Source organism: Staurois parvus, unplaced genomic scaffold, assembly GCF_062004578.1.
Source record: "Staurois parvus isolate SC_StPar_1 unplaced genomic scaffold, SC_StPar_1.0 ptg000513l, whole genome shotgun sequence".
NCBI lineage: Eukaryota > Metazoa > Chordata > Amphibia > Anura > Ranidae > Staurois > Staurois parvus.
In genome coordinates this window covers 1297644-1314793 of record NW_028318309.1, presented here as the reverse complement: position 1 = coordinate 1314793, position 17150 = coordinate 1297644, and the positions used below count along the sequence as shown (strand labels likewise).

Here is a 17150-nt window from a genome sequence, read left to right as displayed (position 1 = left end):
GAAGCAATGTTACTTCACATGTCATACAGATTGGATGCGGTTCAAACTGAATCCAATTCGCATATACGTTAGGCATAGCTGCAAATGTTGTAACGGGTGCAATAATTCTACTGTTAGACCTTTTCTGTAACTCTAAACTGGTAACCTGTAAAAATGTCAACTATGGAGATTTTTAATTACTGTAGTTGGGCGCCATTCCAGGAGCGTGTGCGGTTTTAAATCGTTACATGTTAGGTATCTATTTACTTGGCGCAGCATCATCTTTTATGTTTTCACTAAAAAATGGATTTTAGTCTTCATGCACACTGGGTGTTTTTACAGCGGCTGTTTTTGGGTTTTGATGTTTTTTTTTTTTTTTTTTTTTCTACAGCATGTAAACCCCCCAGCATGTTATCCTTTATGTTCATGCACACAGACTGTAATCAACGTTTACGTATGGGGGGGTAAAAAAACCCCTAAAAATGCAGCTAAACGCTAATGCAAAAATGTGGAAAAACTCACGTTTTTAACATGACTTTACACAGGTAACTTTACCAGCGTTATTCAAACACCCCGTGTGCATGGAGCCTTATACTGTGTTTTTTGTTTTGTTTTTTTTTCTTTTTTTGCATTACAATTCATTAAAAGGTATTTTTTTTTTCCAAAAAAATTGAAAAGACGCTGCGTAGTTACCATGTGACATAAAAGATTGCAACACTCACCATTTTATTCCCTAAGGCCTCTGCTTAAAATATATATAATGTTTGGGGGTTCTAAGTAATTTTGTAGCAAAAAAATGTATGATTTTACATGTAGGAGGGGAATGTCAGAATTGGTCTGGGTGGGACGTAGTTAAAGACCAAGAACAAAAAATACATATATGTTGCAATTCCCAACTGTTTTTATCCTGTATCTTTAAAAATTCATGTACTGTATATTTTGTTCCCATTAATACCTTACAATCTTTGCAAAGATCCCGATCTGCATCCATTTCCTTTAGTCCTGTGTCTACAATTTCAGTCTGCTCTCTCGATATCTCCCTTTGTAGCCACCCATTCCGATGCACTAGGAGCAGAGAGTATAAGTGACAATGAGGGATGAGAGAGTGAAAAAACACATCTGCAGCAACCATTTAGACAAGCTTGTTCCTCCTTGCTGGCTAATGCATGGTACAAACGTTAGCTGTGCTAATCAGTTACTGCTCCAGAAGCAGGCCTCAAAAAAAATGATTAAGGCGGAGCTCCAACCAAAAGGGGAAGTTACGCTTTAAAGACTGGTCCTCCGCTCCCCATTAAGGATTAACACCTTTGGAGGGCGGGGAGCGGGTTTCCGAATTTGACAGTTACCCGCTCCCACTTCCGCTCCAATCGCCTAGGTGTCCTCCCTTCCTCCCTCCCTTTAGTCTTTTGGGACATGTGACAGGTCGCAGAAGACTACAGGACCATTCAGGAAGCGCAGCGCTACTCGTGCATGTGCAGTGAGTACCCGTCTGTGAAGCCGCAAGCTGTCACAGCCAGGTGTCCACACCAAAGATGCCGGCGCCAAGGAGAGAAGACGGCCGGTAAAACGGGCTGCAGGGTACACACCATGGGACCGAGGAACGGGTGAGTGTGTGTTGTTTTTTTCTTTTTTTGTTTGTTTAAGTCAGCAGCTACAGTGTTTGTAGCTGCTGACTTTTATTTTTTGACAGCGTGAGTGGAACTCGGCTTTAAGTAACTAACAGGTAAACTGCAGAGCTAAAGTTTACACTATCCAGTGGCCGGCTCCCTCCTTGGAACATGCATGTCTAAAGAGTGCCCAGGTATGTGGTCTTTCACTTTTGCAGTCAGCAAGAAGCTGATGTATTCCCCACCGTGCTGGCTGTTATTGGGAGCCAAAAATGCTAAAAAACAGCATATACAGCTAAAGGGAGAGACTGAGGATATGCACAATTTTTTCAAAGTAAGAGAAAATAACAATACTTATAAAGTGTATTGAGTCAGTGATTAATGCTCTTTATTAATACTTAATGTAGTGAATGTGGCTCTAGTACCACTTTAAGCTGCACTGCTAAATCCAGGTAATAATTGCACCACCTCCATGACCACAAAGCATGGCAGATCTGTATAGATCACAAGACTAGCTGTACATAATTACAAATCCTTTTGCAAGGTAAACTTATTTGTACCTAAATAGTCCTTTAAGCTGCCTGACTAGAGAACTTCTTTAATTCTTGCAGACCGCAATACCTATTTAACATTCCTCAATATGTGTTGAATATATAGGTTACAATTGGCTTTCCTTTGAGAGCTGCCTGCCAAAAGTTTGCACGGCTGGTGGATCTCATTTCTGGCCCTAACAATGGGGTGCCAATCTTAGTGGCTCCTGATCACATGAACACTGTTGGCTATGACAGTGCAAATACAATTACTTTATTAGAAAATGTAAGTAAAATAAGAACCATTTCTTTACATATTTGTGCACTTGTCAAACTATAACAATAATATAGTTCAGGCCTTGAAATTTCCACTTGCCTGCTCGCCAATGGCGAGTGGAAATTATGGTGGGGGCGAGTGTGTCCCCCAGGGCCGTCTTGCTGAGCAGGCTCAGAGTGCAGGCCGGATCTGTCATTGGCACTGGGAGCTGTCAGACTGCTCAGTAGCTGAGTGCAGTGAAAGCAAAGGAAGGAGTGTGTGCTGTGCTCTCTGCCTCCCCCTAGAGTGCAGTACCCGGCTCTGTGAGTGAACAACGAAGTACTGCAACTTTTTATAGAGGTGTGTGTGTCTGTATGCATGTACATGTATGTGTACATTATTATTATAATACAGGATTTATATAGCGCCAACAGTTTACTCAGCGCTTTAACATGTGTCTGTGTGTGCGTGTACGTGTGTGTGTATATGTACATACATGTGTCTGTGTGTACTGTATGTGTATGTAGTATATCTGTGTGTGTATATGTGTCTGTGTGCATGTGTGTACATGTTTCTGTGTGTGTGTGTGTGTATATGTGTGTGTATGTATATATATATATATATATATATATATATATATATATATATATATATATATATATATATATATATATATATATTTACATGTCTGTGTGTGTGTGTGTGTGTACACAGATATCTCTGTGTGTGTTTGTTGGTGGCGAGTAACTCTTAAGGCCTGGCTAGTAGCTCAGGAATTGAAATTTTGAGCCCCGTTATAGATGCTTGTATGAGAGGTGTCATCAAAGTAATAAGTCTGGCCTTTGTATTTCTTCAGTTGTTATCAGGATTTGTTGTGCATGTGCACTTTTTCCAATTTCTCTTAGTCCTGCGGAAACCATCAAATATCTGTTGATCCTGCCGCTGAAGTAATGTAATGCAGATTCCTGTGATGGGGTGGCAACAATGCTGCACTGCTTTTGAATTCAGACCAGAGTTGCCACTCCCATGTAGGCTGTGCCTGTTTGTACTACAGTGAGAGAAGTTGATGTTACAGAGGGTGTGGCTGTTAGCTTTGCCACTGCTGATTCAGCCTGTAGCTTGTCAATCAGCACCTTGCCACACCCAGCCCTGCCCACTTTTGTTTTTCTGCTTCTGTTGGTGTAACCCTCCCACTGTTTGGCATAGTCTGGGACTTGTATAGATGGTCACACAGAACTCTTTAGTTGCACTTTAGCTACATCTACACAATTGCTAATTACCTGTAATTTTGTTTGTTCTTTCTCCAGGGGTGAAAAATGACTGGAAACAGTCTGGTTCTTCCCATTGTCCTCTGGGGGCGCAAAGCTCCCACACACTGTATATCCAATGTCCTGGTAATGGATGATATGAGCACCATTATAACAGGATGCCATGATGGACAGATCTGCTTGTGGGATCTCTCCCCTGAACTGGAAGTGAGTATAATGATTAACCCCAAGGGGGCATACGTTTACGCTCATCAATGTTAACCTCATTTTCCTTGTAGTTGCCCAATCAAACAGTGCATCCAAGCTTGTAGCTCTGAAACATCTTTTTTTGTTCTACATAACTTGGTGTCCTCTGCAAACACAGAAACTGTACTTTTTAATCCTGAATTCTATATCATTTATACGTTGGTTACAATACTGATCCTTGGGGTACACCACCAACCTTAGACCATTCAGAGTATAAATTGTTAATCTGTACTCTCTGAATCTGGTCTTTAAGACAGTTTTCTCAGAATATAGACCTTTGATGCCCACTCTACAGGCCCTTGACACTTATGGGGCCCCTGCAGAAAATACTATTGTTGCCTAGGTGCTTACTCAGGCTAGTGAAGTATTCTATAGACTGGCTTCTTATATTAAAATTGAAGGAAAAGCTACCCAACAATAGAACTTTTTAATGTTGCTTCCTCATTTTTTTACTCCTCTCAGATATTTTCTACTAAATCACCATCTTAATATATTTTTTTAGTTTTACTACACAGTCATATGACTACAAAGCTGTTGAATCCCATAGCACAGTGATCTCACCTACCAGCATTCATGGCTCCAGGACTAGAGTACTCAACCCTTTGAAGAGTGAGAGCCATTTAGGTCATTTGGTAACCAGTCGCAGGCCACAATGAAAATGAAATGGTTAAGAATTTAGAATTTTTTATTTAGAATGTCGCAGGGTAGATTTGATTTAAATCAAACTGATTTAAATCACTAGTCAGTAAGGCTTGATTTAAATCCTAGTTTTCTACATAAAGACTAATTCTTGCTGGTATAACTTTAATATACAAGTAAATGAAGATTTTTAGAATAACTTTTCATATTAGTTTTTTTTATCCCCAGTTTAATAGGTTAATCATTCATATTTGGACAACTTTTCTGTTGTACTTAGGAAGGTGAAAAATAATCATTACCTTAATAATAATTTAAATAGATTTATTCAACTGAAACAATAACATTCCAGCATATGTGATTTGCTTAAACAAACATCCATGTTTGTTAACTAATTTGGCTAAACAAAATATATATATTTTAAGAAACTTAGACTGTCAGCCCCTTCCTCCTCACACTTAGTCTCACTTTCTTCTTGTGCAGATCTATTCCACTCCAAACAATCAGAAAAATATTGTTTCTATTCTATTCACTGAACTTCTTGAAACTTAGCACTGAAGGGGTTGATTCTGTATTCATAGGTTTGTAGAAGTTAGGATGAAGGTCTTTTTCTTAACTCTGTTCATGTTATAACATTTTTGCTGTGAAGAAGAGGCATGTGATCTCCGCTGAGTCAAATTCAGTTTTGAGAACTGCAAAGTAAACCAAACATCTGTGATAATATCTTGTAGGCAGAGAAACTGCCCAATAATCTTACAAAAACCTCTGGAAGAGCATGACATTGTGAATGGATTACGGAATTTATTTACCAAAAAAATTAAACATATACAGCCTTATTCTACATAAATAAAAAATGAATCTTTATTTCATGATGGAATAACCTTTGGATGGTAATATATTTTCCTCAAAAAGCATTTTATTTTAAAAAATCCGATTTAAATCAAAAAATTCCGATTTATTTATTTATTTTTTTTAATTTTTTTAAAAAAGCATTGATTTTTATCTACCCTGGAATGTCGGCAGGAGGGAGAGGATGGCAAGCTGGCTTTCAGTGATTGCCGCTCCCTCTGCCCCTCTGTCCAAGTGTAAAACAGGACGTGGCAGGGAGGCTGCCCAAGCCCCCTGGAGCATGGAGTGAGGTTGCCATTGTGACCCCTGACGCTACACCAGTGGTTGGGTGACGTGGTAAAACAACGTCTGAACTATAAGGCTGCTTTCACACCGATGCACTGTAATTTACCCGCACTATGGGTGCAGCCCAATCTGCCTTTTAGCTTTCCTGCAGGTTAGCTGTGCTTTACTATAGACTTCTATTATATCTTGTGGGTTTGGTGCATGTTCTGAAAGTGCACCAAACCTGCAGGATACAATAGATGGCCATGGTTTAGTGCAACTAACCTGCAGGAAATCCGCAGGTGCTCTGCACTGATCAGTGTGAAAGCAGCCTGATGGTTGTTATCTCTTTTTATAGGTGCCCATTGCAAAAGCTCTGTGTATGTGTTGTTTAACCACTTGCCTACAGGGCACTTATACCCCCTTCTTTACCAGGCCAATTTCAGCTTTCAGCGCTGTTGCACTTTGACAATTGTGTGGTCATGCAAGATTTTACCCATATGAAGTTTTTATCATTTTTTTCTCACAAATAGAGCTTTCTTTTGGTGGTATTTAATCGCTGCTGGGCGCTTTACTTTTTGCGCTATAAACAAAAAAAATTGCAAAAAAGTTGAAAAATAAAGTGTCTTTGTATTATAAAAATTTTCAAACAGGTAATTTTTCTCCTTCACTGATGTGCGTTGATGAGGCAGCACTGATAGGCACTGATAGGCGGCACTGATGGGCACTGATAGGCAGCACTAATGAGGTGGCACGGATAGGCGGCACTGATGCGCAGCACTAATGAGGTGGCACGGATAGGCGGCACTGATAGGCGGCACTGATGATGGGTACTGATAGACAGCACTGATAGGTGGCACTGACTGGCGCAACTGCTGAGCACTGACTGGCAGCACTGCTGGGCGGCACTGACTGGCAGCACTGCTGGGCACAGGTGTGTGGCACTTCTGGCACAGGTGGGTGCACTGGTGGCCGCACTGGTGGGTGGCACTGCTGGGCACCGATCATCAGGGCACCGATCATCAAGGCACTGATGATCGGTGCCGATCCCTGCTCTGACAACTGCCGGTTCTCGGCAGTACTTTCCTCGCAGTTTGACAGCGCAAGGAAAGTGCAGCCGAGAACCGGCAATTGCATTTCCCGGTGATCAGCTTGTCATTGGACACGGCTGATCACGTGGTAAAAGGCCGCTGTGATTGGCCTTTTACCACATTACATGATCAGCTGTGTCCTATGGACACAGCGATCATGGAGATCGCCAAGTGCGCGCCCCCGGGGGCACGCAGGAGAGCACGTTCTGGGAGGACGTCATATGAACTGGACTGGCCGCAGTGTAGCCGTCATTCGGCTATCTGCGGTTGGCAAGTAGTTAATACACGGATCTTATTTTCCTTTTCCAGCTTCTGCTGGCACTGCTCTCTAGGCTGCTAGAAAGGTTCCAGATGAAGTGCACTTGGTTTCACTCTGCCTGGGACAGGAGTCGGGGCTAGAGAGGAGCATCTGCGTATACGGCTCTTGCTCCCCCAACGGCTGCCTGCTTCCTCCTCTGCTGGCGCCTGCTCCATGCACTCTGATGCTCTGGGATGGCGGGTCGGCAAGCCCAAACCACGATCAATGGGTTGCCAACCCCAGGCGTGCGCTTCTCTGATTTGAGGTTGAAGACCACATCAGAGGGCTCTGCGGGCCATGGGTTGAGCGCCCCTCCTCTAGTGTGTTCGTGGTTGGCAGAGGGTTCATACCACAAAAACACTACAGAGAGAGGATCGAGCTGGAGCTTTGTGGACACATAACCACTTAGAGAAATATATTTAGGTGGTGATTTAGTGGAAAATGTTTTGTGGGGAATTTATTGGAAAATGTTTTGTGGGGATTGTCAAAGCAACATTTACCAGATATGTTATTGTGTAGTTTTTTTTTTTTCTTCTTCCACTTTCAAATGGTTTGGTTTATTTCTTTACACTGTTACTCTTTCTATGGTGTTCATTCCATTATTATTTTTCACTTTCAATAGGTTTTTATTGATTTTTTTTTTTTAGTAAAGTACAAATACCTCCCCGAAACCTAAGGGAGGAGAAAGGGGGGGGGGAACAAAAACATATAACAATTCCGACAACAGAGGCATGTAGGCACGCTCCAGTGTAACAGGCAGAAGAAAAGGCACATCAATAAAGTCCTGACATTGCATAACAGACCCGCCACAGAATGGTATGCCACCAATAAACTCAGCCAAAGAAAAGAAAAAAAAAAGGGGGGGGGGGAGGGAGGGGGAAATGGAGGTACGCTCTCATCTCGGACAGGTAGACTGTCTGATTCACAGGGAGTCCGACAGGCTTCTGATCCACGGATCCCCATTCCATTACTATATTTATGTGTTTTATTTCTTTGGCGCTTTAATAATGGAACTTGCTGAGAGAAATATCTGACGGGTTGTAGAGAATGCAAATGTGGAAGCATTACTTTGTAAAGGAGCTCTATTAGCAATAAATTGTAATAGTCTCATATTGTGTCTTTAGTCTGACTGGAAGTTATCAGTTCACATGGTTCCTGGAAAGATCAACAGATATTTTTTTTCACTTACCAAAGAGATATAACACAACACTTAGACCAAAAGGCGCAAATAGCAGTTTATTTTTTGAGGTTTATTTACTTTTTATTTATAGCTTTTAATGACCGCACAGGTTTTTTTTTTTTTTTTTTTGTTTTTTGTTTTTTGGACCTAAATCAGTCAGGATACCCACAGGAAAGAGCCCACACTCCGGTTGTGTCATCTTTTGTATGCTGTTACAATATGCTTGTTTCTTCTCTATCAGATCAATCCTCGGGCTCTCCTGTTTGGACACACAGCCTCTATCACCTGCTTATCTAAAGCATCAGCATCCAGTGACCGTCAATATATCGTCAGTGCGTCTGAAAGCGGGTAAGTAATCACCATTAGGCTAGATTCACAGTTGTGCAGGAGGTTGCCTCTGAGGGATCACACCTGTTTCCCCCACCCACAGGTAAAAACACTGAAGTTTAGGAGATGCATGGGGATACCATGTATCCTATTGGCACCCCTATTCACTGAAAACCGCAGTGCGGCTTCCAGCACTGGAAGCTGCACTGCATTTGCGGTTTTGGTGTGGGCTGCATTTTTGGAAAAGGCGCAGTGACCTTTTTCCTGCGTTTTTTCAGGAGGCACAGGAGCCATTCAAGCGAATGTGCAGCTGTGCCCATGCAAAATGCAACTCACAGAGCCGCACAACTGTGAACCTAGCCATAGCTAATTGGTCTCTAACAGCTTCCCATAGACAACTCAAATTTCATCCTATTTATCAGCTTACATTCAAGTCACAGGCAGCCCTGCAAGCGTTGACCAACTGGCTTGACAAAAGTCAATTAAAAAATGACTAACCTGAGTGAAAAATTATCAGCCTAACAGTAACTGCAGTTACCGGATGCAGTTACTGTTTGGCAGGGCCCACTGCTTTCAGGTGGCTGCTGGTGCCTTAGCTGCCTGAATAAAATACCCAATAGTGGACACTTCTCGATCCACACAGTTACTGTGAAATTGATTGAGAGAAAAATCAATCAGCCTACTGTAGCAAAGTGAAACTAGTTTCAGATGTGCACACACAAGTGATAGCAGGCTGTTTGTGGTTTATGCTCTTCATCCGTGATTTTATGTTTTGCTTTTTTATAGTTGCCAGATTCACTTTGCAATTTATAATATACTGTAAATACCACAATTGTTCAGTTGTAACATGCATGGTGCTTATTTCTTCCATCAGTGAAAAGTCAAATGCTTGATTTGTGGTGCCCCTTAACACTGTATTAAAGTAATGAAAGTCTTTTGAGTTGTTTCCTTTCTCTTACAGGGAGATGTGTCTTTGGGATGTGAATGATGGAAGATGTGTGGAGTTCACTAAGTTGGCATGCACACACACGGGTATACAGGTTGGTGGAAAAGTACTTGTCTATTCCCTCAAGGAGCAACGTCATATATTGTTATGTTCCAAGTGTCGCGGGATGCTTAAACACAAGCTTCCTTGATTTTCAAATAATTGATTACTATATAAAATCATCCTTCCTTTTTTTTTTTTTTTTTTTTTTTTCTTTTTATTTTCTGAAATCCTTCAAAATATTGATTTAATAGAGCCCTTTCTACGGCACTGCATTACATTTAACTGACAATTGCGCGGTCATGCAACGCCACACCCAGATGAAATTTACGTCCTTTTTGTCCCACGAATTGAGCTTTCTTCTGGTGGTATTTGATCGCCTGTGCCGTGGTTTTTTTTTTTTTTTTTTTTTTTTTTTTTTTTTTTTTTTACGCTATAAGCAAAAAAAGACTGACAATTTAAAGAAAAAAAAACTATATTCTGGACTTTTTGCTATTAAACATGTCCAGTAAAAGAAACCAAATTTCGTCATAACATGTCCAGTAAAAGAAACCAAATTTCGTCATACATTTAGGCCAAAATGTATTCTGCTCCATGTCTTTGCTACAAATAATCCCAATACATGTAAATTAATTGGTGTATGTTTAAGTTATAGTGTTTACAAATGGCGGTATATATACTGGGATTTGTTTTTTCTCTACTAGTAATGGCGGCGATCAGCAACTTTTAGCGACACTGCAGCGGGCATTCTGATACTTGGGGGGGAACGTACTTGGTGTCACGGACATCTCCAATACAGTGATCAGTGATAAAAAACAGCACTGACACTGTACTAATAGCACTGGGCATGAAGGGGTTAATATGAGGGGCGATCAAAGGGTTAACAGTGTGTAAGGAGTGTTTTACTAGGGGGTGGGGGGGGGGGAAGGTGTGCTTCACTGTAAGCACACTGATTGGGATGACTGTGCTGTGCACAGCCATCCCCAGCGGTGTGCCCAAGCTGACAGGGAGACTGTTTGTTTGTCTTCCTCCCCATCGGTGATTGTCTGTAATCACCGGCCGGGACCCGGTAATTGACATCTGCAGCCACAAATGGCGGTGTGGGTAGGGAGCGCGCGTGCCCCTACCCGGAAATGCAAAATATATGTGATTTTGTGCACCCGTGCCACCGTGTAGCAGTATATCTGCTTTACGGCGGTGGGTAAGCGGTTAATTGTTTGATAACATTAATACAAAAGTGTACATAAAACATTCATAACATTAAATGATAATTACTTAAAAGCCCAAATGTCTTTATTTGATATGGGGGTGTTGGATAAGACTCGGTTCACAATAGTGTGACTCCTAAATCACATTGTTTCCAGTGCAAATTTGATCCAGCTTTACACTCTGGCACTCAAGTTGCATCAAAGTAGTGCAGGAACTTTTCACCAATCCACGGAAAGAGCTGAAGATGTCGGCTCGGTCATGTGATCAGCTGTGTCCAATCACAGCTGATCACATGTAAACAGGGAAATGCAGGTTATTGGCATTTCTCTCCCCACGAGCTGTCACACTGACAGCTCGTGAGGCGAGCCGGTAATTGGCATTCCTTGGAGGGGACATGTACACAGATCATCAGAGCACTGATGATCAGTGTGCCCTGATCTGTGTAGCCCCAGCAGCGCCACCCGTCAGTGTCCATCAGTGCTCATCCATGCCACCTGTAGTGCCACATCAATGCCACATATCAGTGCCCACCTGAGCTGCCTTTCAGTGTCACCTATCAGTGCCAGTCAGTGCTGCCAATCAGGTGGCACTGATAGTCGGCACTGACTGGCACTGATAGGTGGCACTATCAGTGCCAGTCAGTGCCGCCTATCAGTGCCCATTAGTGATGCCTGTCAATGCCCATCAGTGCCTCCTACCAGTGCCTCCTCATCAGTGTCCATCACTGCAGCCTCATTAGCACACATCAGTGAAGGAGAAAAATCACTTATTTACAAAATTTTATAACAAAAACTAAAATGTGTTTTTTTTGTTTTTTTTTTCAAAAGTTTCTGTGGTTTTTGGTTTGTTTAAGAAAAAATAAAAAAAACCCAGAGGTGATTAAATACCACCAAAATAAAGCTCCATCTGTCACAAAAAAGTGATAAAAATTTCATATGGGTACAGTGTTGCATGACCGCGCAATTGTCATTCAAAGTGCAACAGCTCTGAAAGCTGGAAATTGGCCTGGGCAGGAAGGGGGTATAAGTGCTCTGCAGGCTAGTGGTTAACTACGTGTATGGCCTTTTGTTGACTATTAATCTCTCGGTTATAACTGATTTGTGTAGACTGATTGCAAGCTGTAATGTATGGTCTCTCGCTTCTTCTGTCAGTTCTACCAGTTCTCGGTTGGGACTCAGCGAGAGGGGAGGTTACTTTGCCATGGACACTACCCAGAAGTCCTCGTTGTGGATGCCAGCAGCCTGGATGTCCTGTACACTCTGGTGTCCAAGATCTCTCCAGACTGGATCAGCTCTATGAGCATCATCCGCTCTCACAGGACACAAGGTAATCACTCCTGGGCTCATCCTGTTTGTATATAGTCTTGGGCTTTGTTACTATGCAGGAGGGAACAAAGTGTTGTGTTGTATGTGACTTGGAATTCTTTAAAAGATAAGGTCACCTTTGGGAACATGTTACATGTTCCACCTGTTTCTAGGGTGGAACATGTAACATGTTCCCATAGTCGCAGCCGCTGAGGCTCCCCCCTCCCTCTGACAGTACGGGGAGAAGTCACTCTATACTATCTGTCAAATTTGAAAAACGCCCACGTGGCCGCGTCATTAATTCATGGACTTCTGTGAATGAATGAATGAACTGCAAGTCCTGACAGCCTTAGCTTTTCGTTTTTCATTGAACTACTACAGCGCTGTGGAGCTTCATTGAGGCTTTGTTAGAATATCTGCTTGCTCATACATCCCGTACAGCAAGCAGATATTCTGACAGGTCTGCAGGAGACCTGCATGGCATCAGCGAGCTACTGATCATTAGTGGAATGCTTTCCAGGCTCCTTTGGACAAAAATAATAAATGCACTTTTTTTTTTACCTGCAAAAGAAAAAATGTGCATTTATTGTTTTCGTTAAAAGGTGAACTTATCCTTAAATTACTCCAAGTTTTATGTCCTAAAATGTTTGAAAGAAGAACTGTCTGCTTTGCCCATAATTAGCAGAAGAATATCTACAGTAAAGCCAAAACCCTTTTTTTTTTTTTTTTTTCTGTTTTGTATAGAGTAGGTAAGGGTTCAAACAGCTTTTTCATTTTTTTTTTTTTTGTGCTCTCATTAAGGTGATTTCTCTTTTAAAAGGAAGTATGTGGATATCTTTCTAAGAAAATCCTCTTTTTAGACAGCTGTTGTAAAAACAAGTGTCCCCTTTGGAAGATTTTTTTTTTTTTCTTCAAAATTGTGGTTTTACTCTCACTTTCATTCCTGTGAGATTGGTCATCAGGACAATTAAAATGAATGTCCCTAATGGTGACATGGACAGCATTAAAAACCTGGTAGTGGTTTTAATCCTAAAACACAAAATGTTTTTAGGTATACTTTTAAAGGATATGTTCACCTTCAGGAACATGAAACCTGTTCCCCCCTCCTGCACCCCCCTTCCCCACCATGACAGCAGGCTGGGGATCCTCCTCCCTCACCCGCTGTCACAATTTGAAATAAGCGTGGCCACGTGGGACTCCACCCACACAACCGCATCATTCAGTCTGTGGTTTCACTGTTTTTCGTTCTTTGTCAGATGTTACTATGGTATACTGAAGAATAATTGCAAGCATTTCATAAATGTCAAAGGCTTTTATTGACAATTACATTGTTTATGCAGAGTCAATATTTGCAGTGTTGACCCTTCTTTTTCAAGCCCTCTACAATTCGCCCTGCCATGCTGTCAATCAACTTCTGGGTCCCATCCTGACTGATGGAAGCCTATTATTGCATAATCAATGCTTGGAGGTTTTCAGAATTTGTGGGGGTTTTTTTGTTCACCTGCTTCTTGAGGATTGACAACACGTTCTCAGTAGGATTAAGGTCTGGGGATTTTCCTTGCCTTAGACCCAAAATTACAATGTTTTGTTCCCCAACCCACTTAGTGATCACTTTTGCCTTTTATGGCAAGGTGCTCCATCATGCTGGAAAAGGCATTTTTAGTCACCAAACTGTTCTTGGATGGTTGGGAGGAGTTTCTCTCGGAGGATGTTTTTGTACCATTCTATATTCATAGCTGTGTTCTTAGGCAAAATTGTGAGTGGGCCCACTCCCTTGGCTATGAACCCCCCACACATGAATGGTCTCAGGATGCTTTTACTGTTGGCATGACACAGGACTGATGGTAGCGCTCATCTTTTCTTTTCCAAGCAACTTTTTTTTCCAGATGCCCCAAACAATCGTAAAGGGGATTCTTCAGAGACGACTTTACCCCATGTTTTGCCTCAAAACAAAGTGTTTTTAACACTACTACAATCGCTCACTAATACACACATTAGGCTTAAGTATTAAAGCAAAACATGATTTATTGAATAAGTTCTGTTAGTATAATAACATAAGAATTGTCAGAATTGCAAATCATATTTAGATCGTATTATAGCAAGAATAAAGCATCAATACATCACCGGATATTGTAGCATCACCCGTTGCCCAACGATTGGGCGACTCCAGCAACCAGCAAGGGGAAATCTGGGAACTCACCGCAAGGCACATCTGCCGCATCTTCAATGAGTCCCAAATTCCCCTAGAATCCCCCTTCTTTTATATACATAATTTGGAATGTCCTAATCTACTGCCATGTGCAATATCTCCTGGTTATATAACATCATGTATGATTCTGCGTAGTAGATAGTCAACGCGTGATCGGCTCGTGCCGTCATGCGTAGTTACATATTTTGATAGAATGCACATCTGGTGACTATCAGCCATATCTCTGGTTTTATCCAGTTTAATGTATACTTCCAACTTGTTGTTTTCAACTCCAGTTACCCATCTAATGGTTATAATCGTTAGCATTATGACAGTTGAGTGTCAATCACTTCTCATCCATACATCCTATACACTCATGTCACATATGTATCACACCCCAGTCCTCAGCAGTCTGATCCCTGTACGTTTTGCAGAATATCAGCCTGTCCCTGATGTTTTTTCTGGAGAAAAGTGGCTTCTTTGCTGCTGCTCTTGACACCAGGCCATTCTCCACAAGTGCTAAAATAAATCAAGCAAAAATCATATAATATAAATGAATAAAATGGTAGTATTATTTGGTAAGAAATCAATATAAAGTGCAAAGTCACATGTCACCAATAGTGGATAAAATGTCCCAAGATGTCTAAAGCCCACGTGAGGATCTGATCATATAGGATTCAGGATGGCCACCAGCAGTGGCTAAACGTCCAGTAACTGTAGCCCTTCTGACACGTTTTGTGCTATGCACATCATCATAGGGTGCTGGGCTTCATGATGATGTGCATAGCACGAAATGCGTCAGCGGGGGGCTACAGTTACTGGACGTTTAGCCACCGCTGGGGGCCATCCTGAATCCTATATGGTCAGTGTCATTTTTCTTCTATACATATATATTTCACCTGTTTGCACATGTTTTGACAATAAATAGTCATACGGTATCACACTATGTGGTGTCCCTTATTGGGCTCTCTTTATTAAGAGCCTCCATCCGCAGAATCTGCATTTAAAGGGAACACTGAACGTGATACGCACCTGAGCACCCTATCCTAGACATGACCAGAAGGTGTACAGGATCCTGACCTTTATGGGGAAGCAGATGACCTGATTTATACCTGGTGAGACAGGCATATCTCAAAGGCGTATTATTTACGCACTTCTGGTGAGTGCGCAATTTATTTATTTTACCTCCCATCATCTGCCATCTTGGATCAAGCCCGCCACGCACCTATATTGGGATCACATCAGATCCTCACGTGGGCTTTATACATCTTGGGACATTTTTTCCACTATTGGTCACTATTGGTGACATGTGACTTTGCACTTTATATGGATTTCTTACCAAATATTACTACCATTTTATTCATTTATATTATATGATTTTTTCTTGATTTATTTTAGCACGTTTAGCGCTGCACCTTTTATTTATATATCGTTTGGAAGGTTTTATTTGGTTGCCTTTTTGGTGTCCTAGCAGCTATTCCCTATTCTTAGATAGCGCTTGTACTACCCTTTTACATTCTCCAAAAGTCTTTGCCTCACTGTGTGTGCAGGTGCACTCACACCTGCCTGCTGCCATTCCCGAGCAAGCTCTACACTGGTGGTGCCCCGATCCCGCAGCTGAATAAACTTTAAAAGATGGTCCTGGCACTTGCTGGACTTTCTTGGGCTCCCTGAAGCTTTCTTCACAACAATTGATCCTCTCTCCAGGAAGTTCTTGATGATCCATTAAATGGTTGATTTAGGTGCAGTCTTGGTAGCAGCAATATCCATGCCTGTGAATCCATTTTTGTGCAAAGCATTGAGGACTGCACATTTCCTTTCAGGTAACCATGGTTAACAGAGGAAGAATGATTTCAAGCACCACCCTCCTTTTAATGCATCCAGTTTGTTATTCCAACTCAGCATGACAGAGTGATCTCCAGCCTTGTCCATGTCAATGCTGACACCTGTAATAACGAGAGAATCACTTACACGATGTCAGCTTGTCCTTGTATGCCAGATCTGAAATGCAGTAGAAATTTTCATTTATTTATTTTTTTATTACGTTCATTTTCATGGCAAAGAGGGACTTTGCATATACTCCAGAAAGTTATGAAGAGTCATCAGATGAATTGAAAATAATAGCAAATTGCCATCATAAAAACTGAGGCAGCAGACTTTGTGAACATGTAATATTTGTATCTTTCTCAAAACTTTTGGCCAGGGCTCTAGACAATAAGGACCGATGGCCTTTTCAGCTGATGGCTTGTGGTTCTCAATGAACTAGGAGGGTTCTGGTGAGCATCCTTGTAGTTCAATGATTTTTCCTGGACTGAAGCAACTGCCTGCCTGTATTGGAGGTACGGGCAAGCAGTGACATTGACAGTCTGTAGGAGCCTGACATTGCACTTGCGATCTGCTGATCTCGGGTGCAATGCTTTTGAGGCTCCTAAGAAAGTAGAAAACAGAGAGAGAGAGGGGGGGGGCAGAGAGAGAGGGGTCAGAGAGGCAGAGGGGGGGGGGGGTCAGAGAGAGAGAGAGAGAGGGCGAAGAGAGAGGGTGGAGGAGAGAGAGGGGGGGGTCAGAGAGAGAGGGGTCAGAGAGGCAGAGGGGGTGGGGGGTCAGAGAGAGAGAGGGCGAAGAGAGGGTGGAGGAGAGAGAGGGAGAGGGAGGGGGGTCAGGGGAGAGAGGGGGGGTCAGGGGGGAGAGGGGGGGGGGCGAGAGGGTAGAGAGAGAGAGGGCAGAAAGAGAGAGGGCGCAGGGAGAGGGCAGAGAGAGAGAGAGGGGGGGGGGGCTTGCTTTAAAACGTACATTTTTGTAGAGCTGGTGGAGAGATCAGTTAGGTTGCAAGCCGACGATCCCCGCAGGATGGATCGGATCTGCGGATTGGGGAGGATAATGGATCGGACTCCGATCCATTATGCTCAGTGTGCAGATCCGAGCCATCCTGCAGG

At 42.3% G+C, this 17150-nt stretch overlaps 1 protein-coding gene across 4 annotated transcripts in view; it reads left to right on the top strand.

Annotated features, from left to right (window-relative positions):
• WDR7 (WD repeat domain 7) overlaps positions 1-17150 on the top strand; it is a 591021-nt gene that overhangs the window by 15331 nt on the left and 558540 nt on the right. For all 4 annotated transcript variants that reach the window (XM_089690073.1, XM_089690072.1, XM_089690071.1 and 1 more), the window contains exons 2-5: positions 3680-3847; positions 8446-8552; positions 9493-9571; positions 11877-12051. In XM_089690073.1, coding sequence (XP_089546199.1) covers positions 3689-3847; positions 8446-8552; positions 9493-9571; positions 11877-12051 — 520 coding nt within the window. In that variant the 5' untranslated portion in view covers positions 3680-3688. The remainder of the gene's footprint in view (positions 1-3679; positions 3848-8445; positions 8553-9492; positions 9572-11876; positions 12052-17150) is intronic.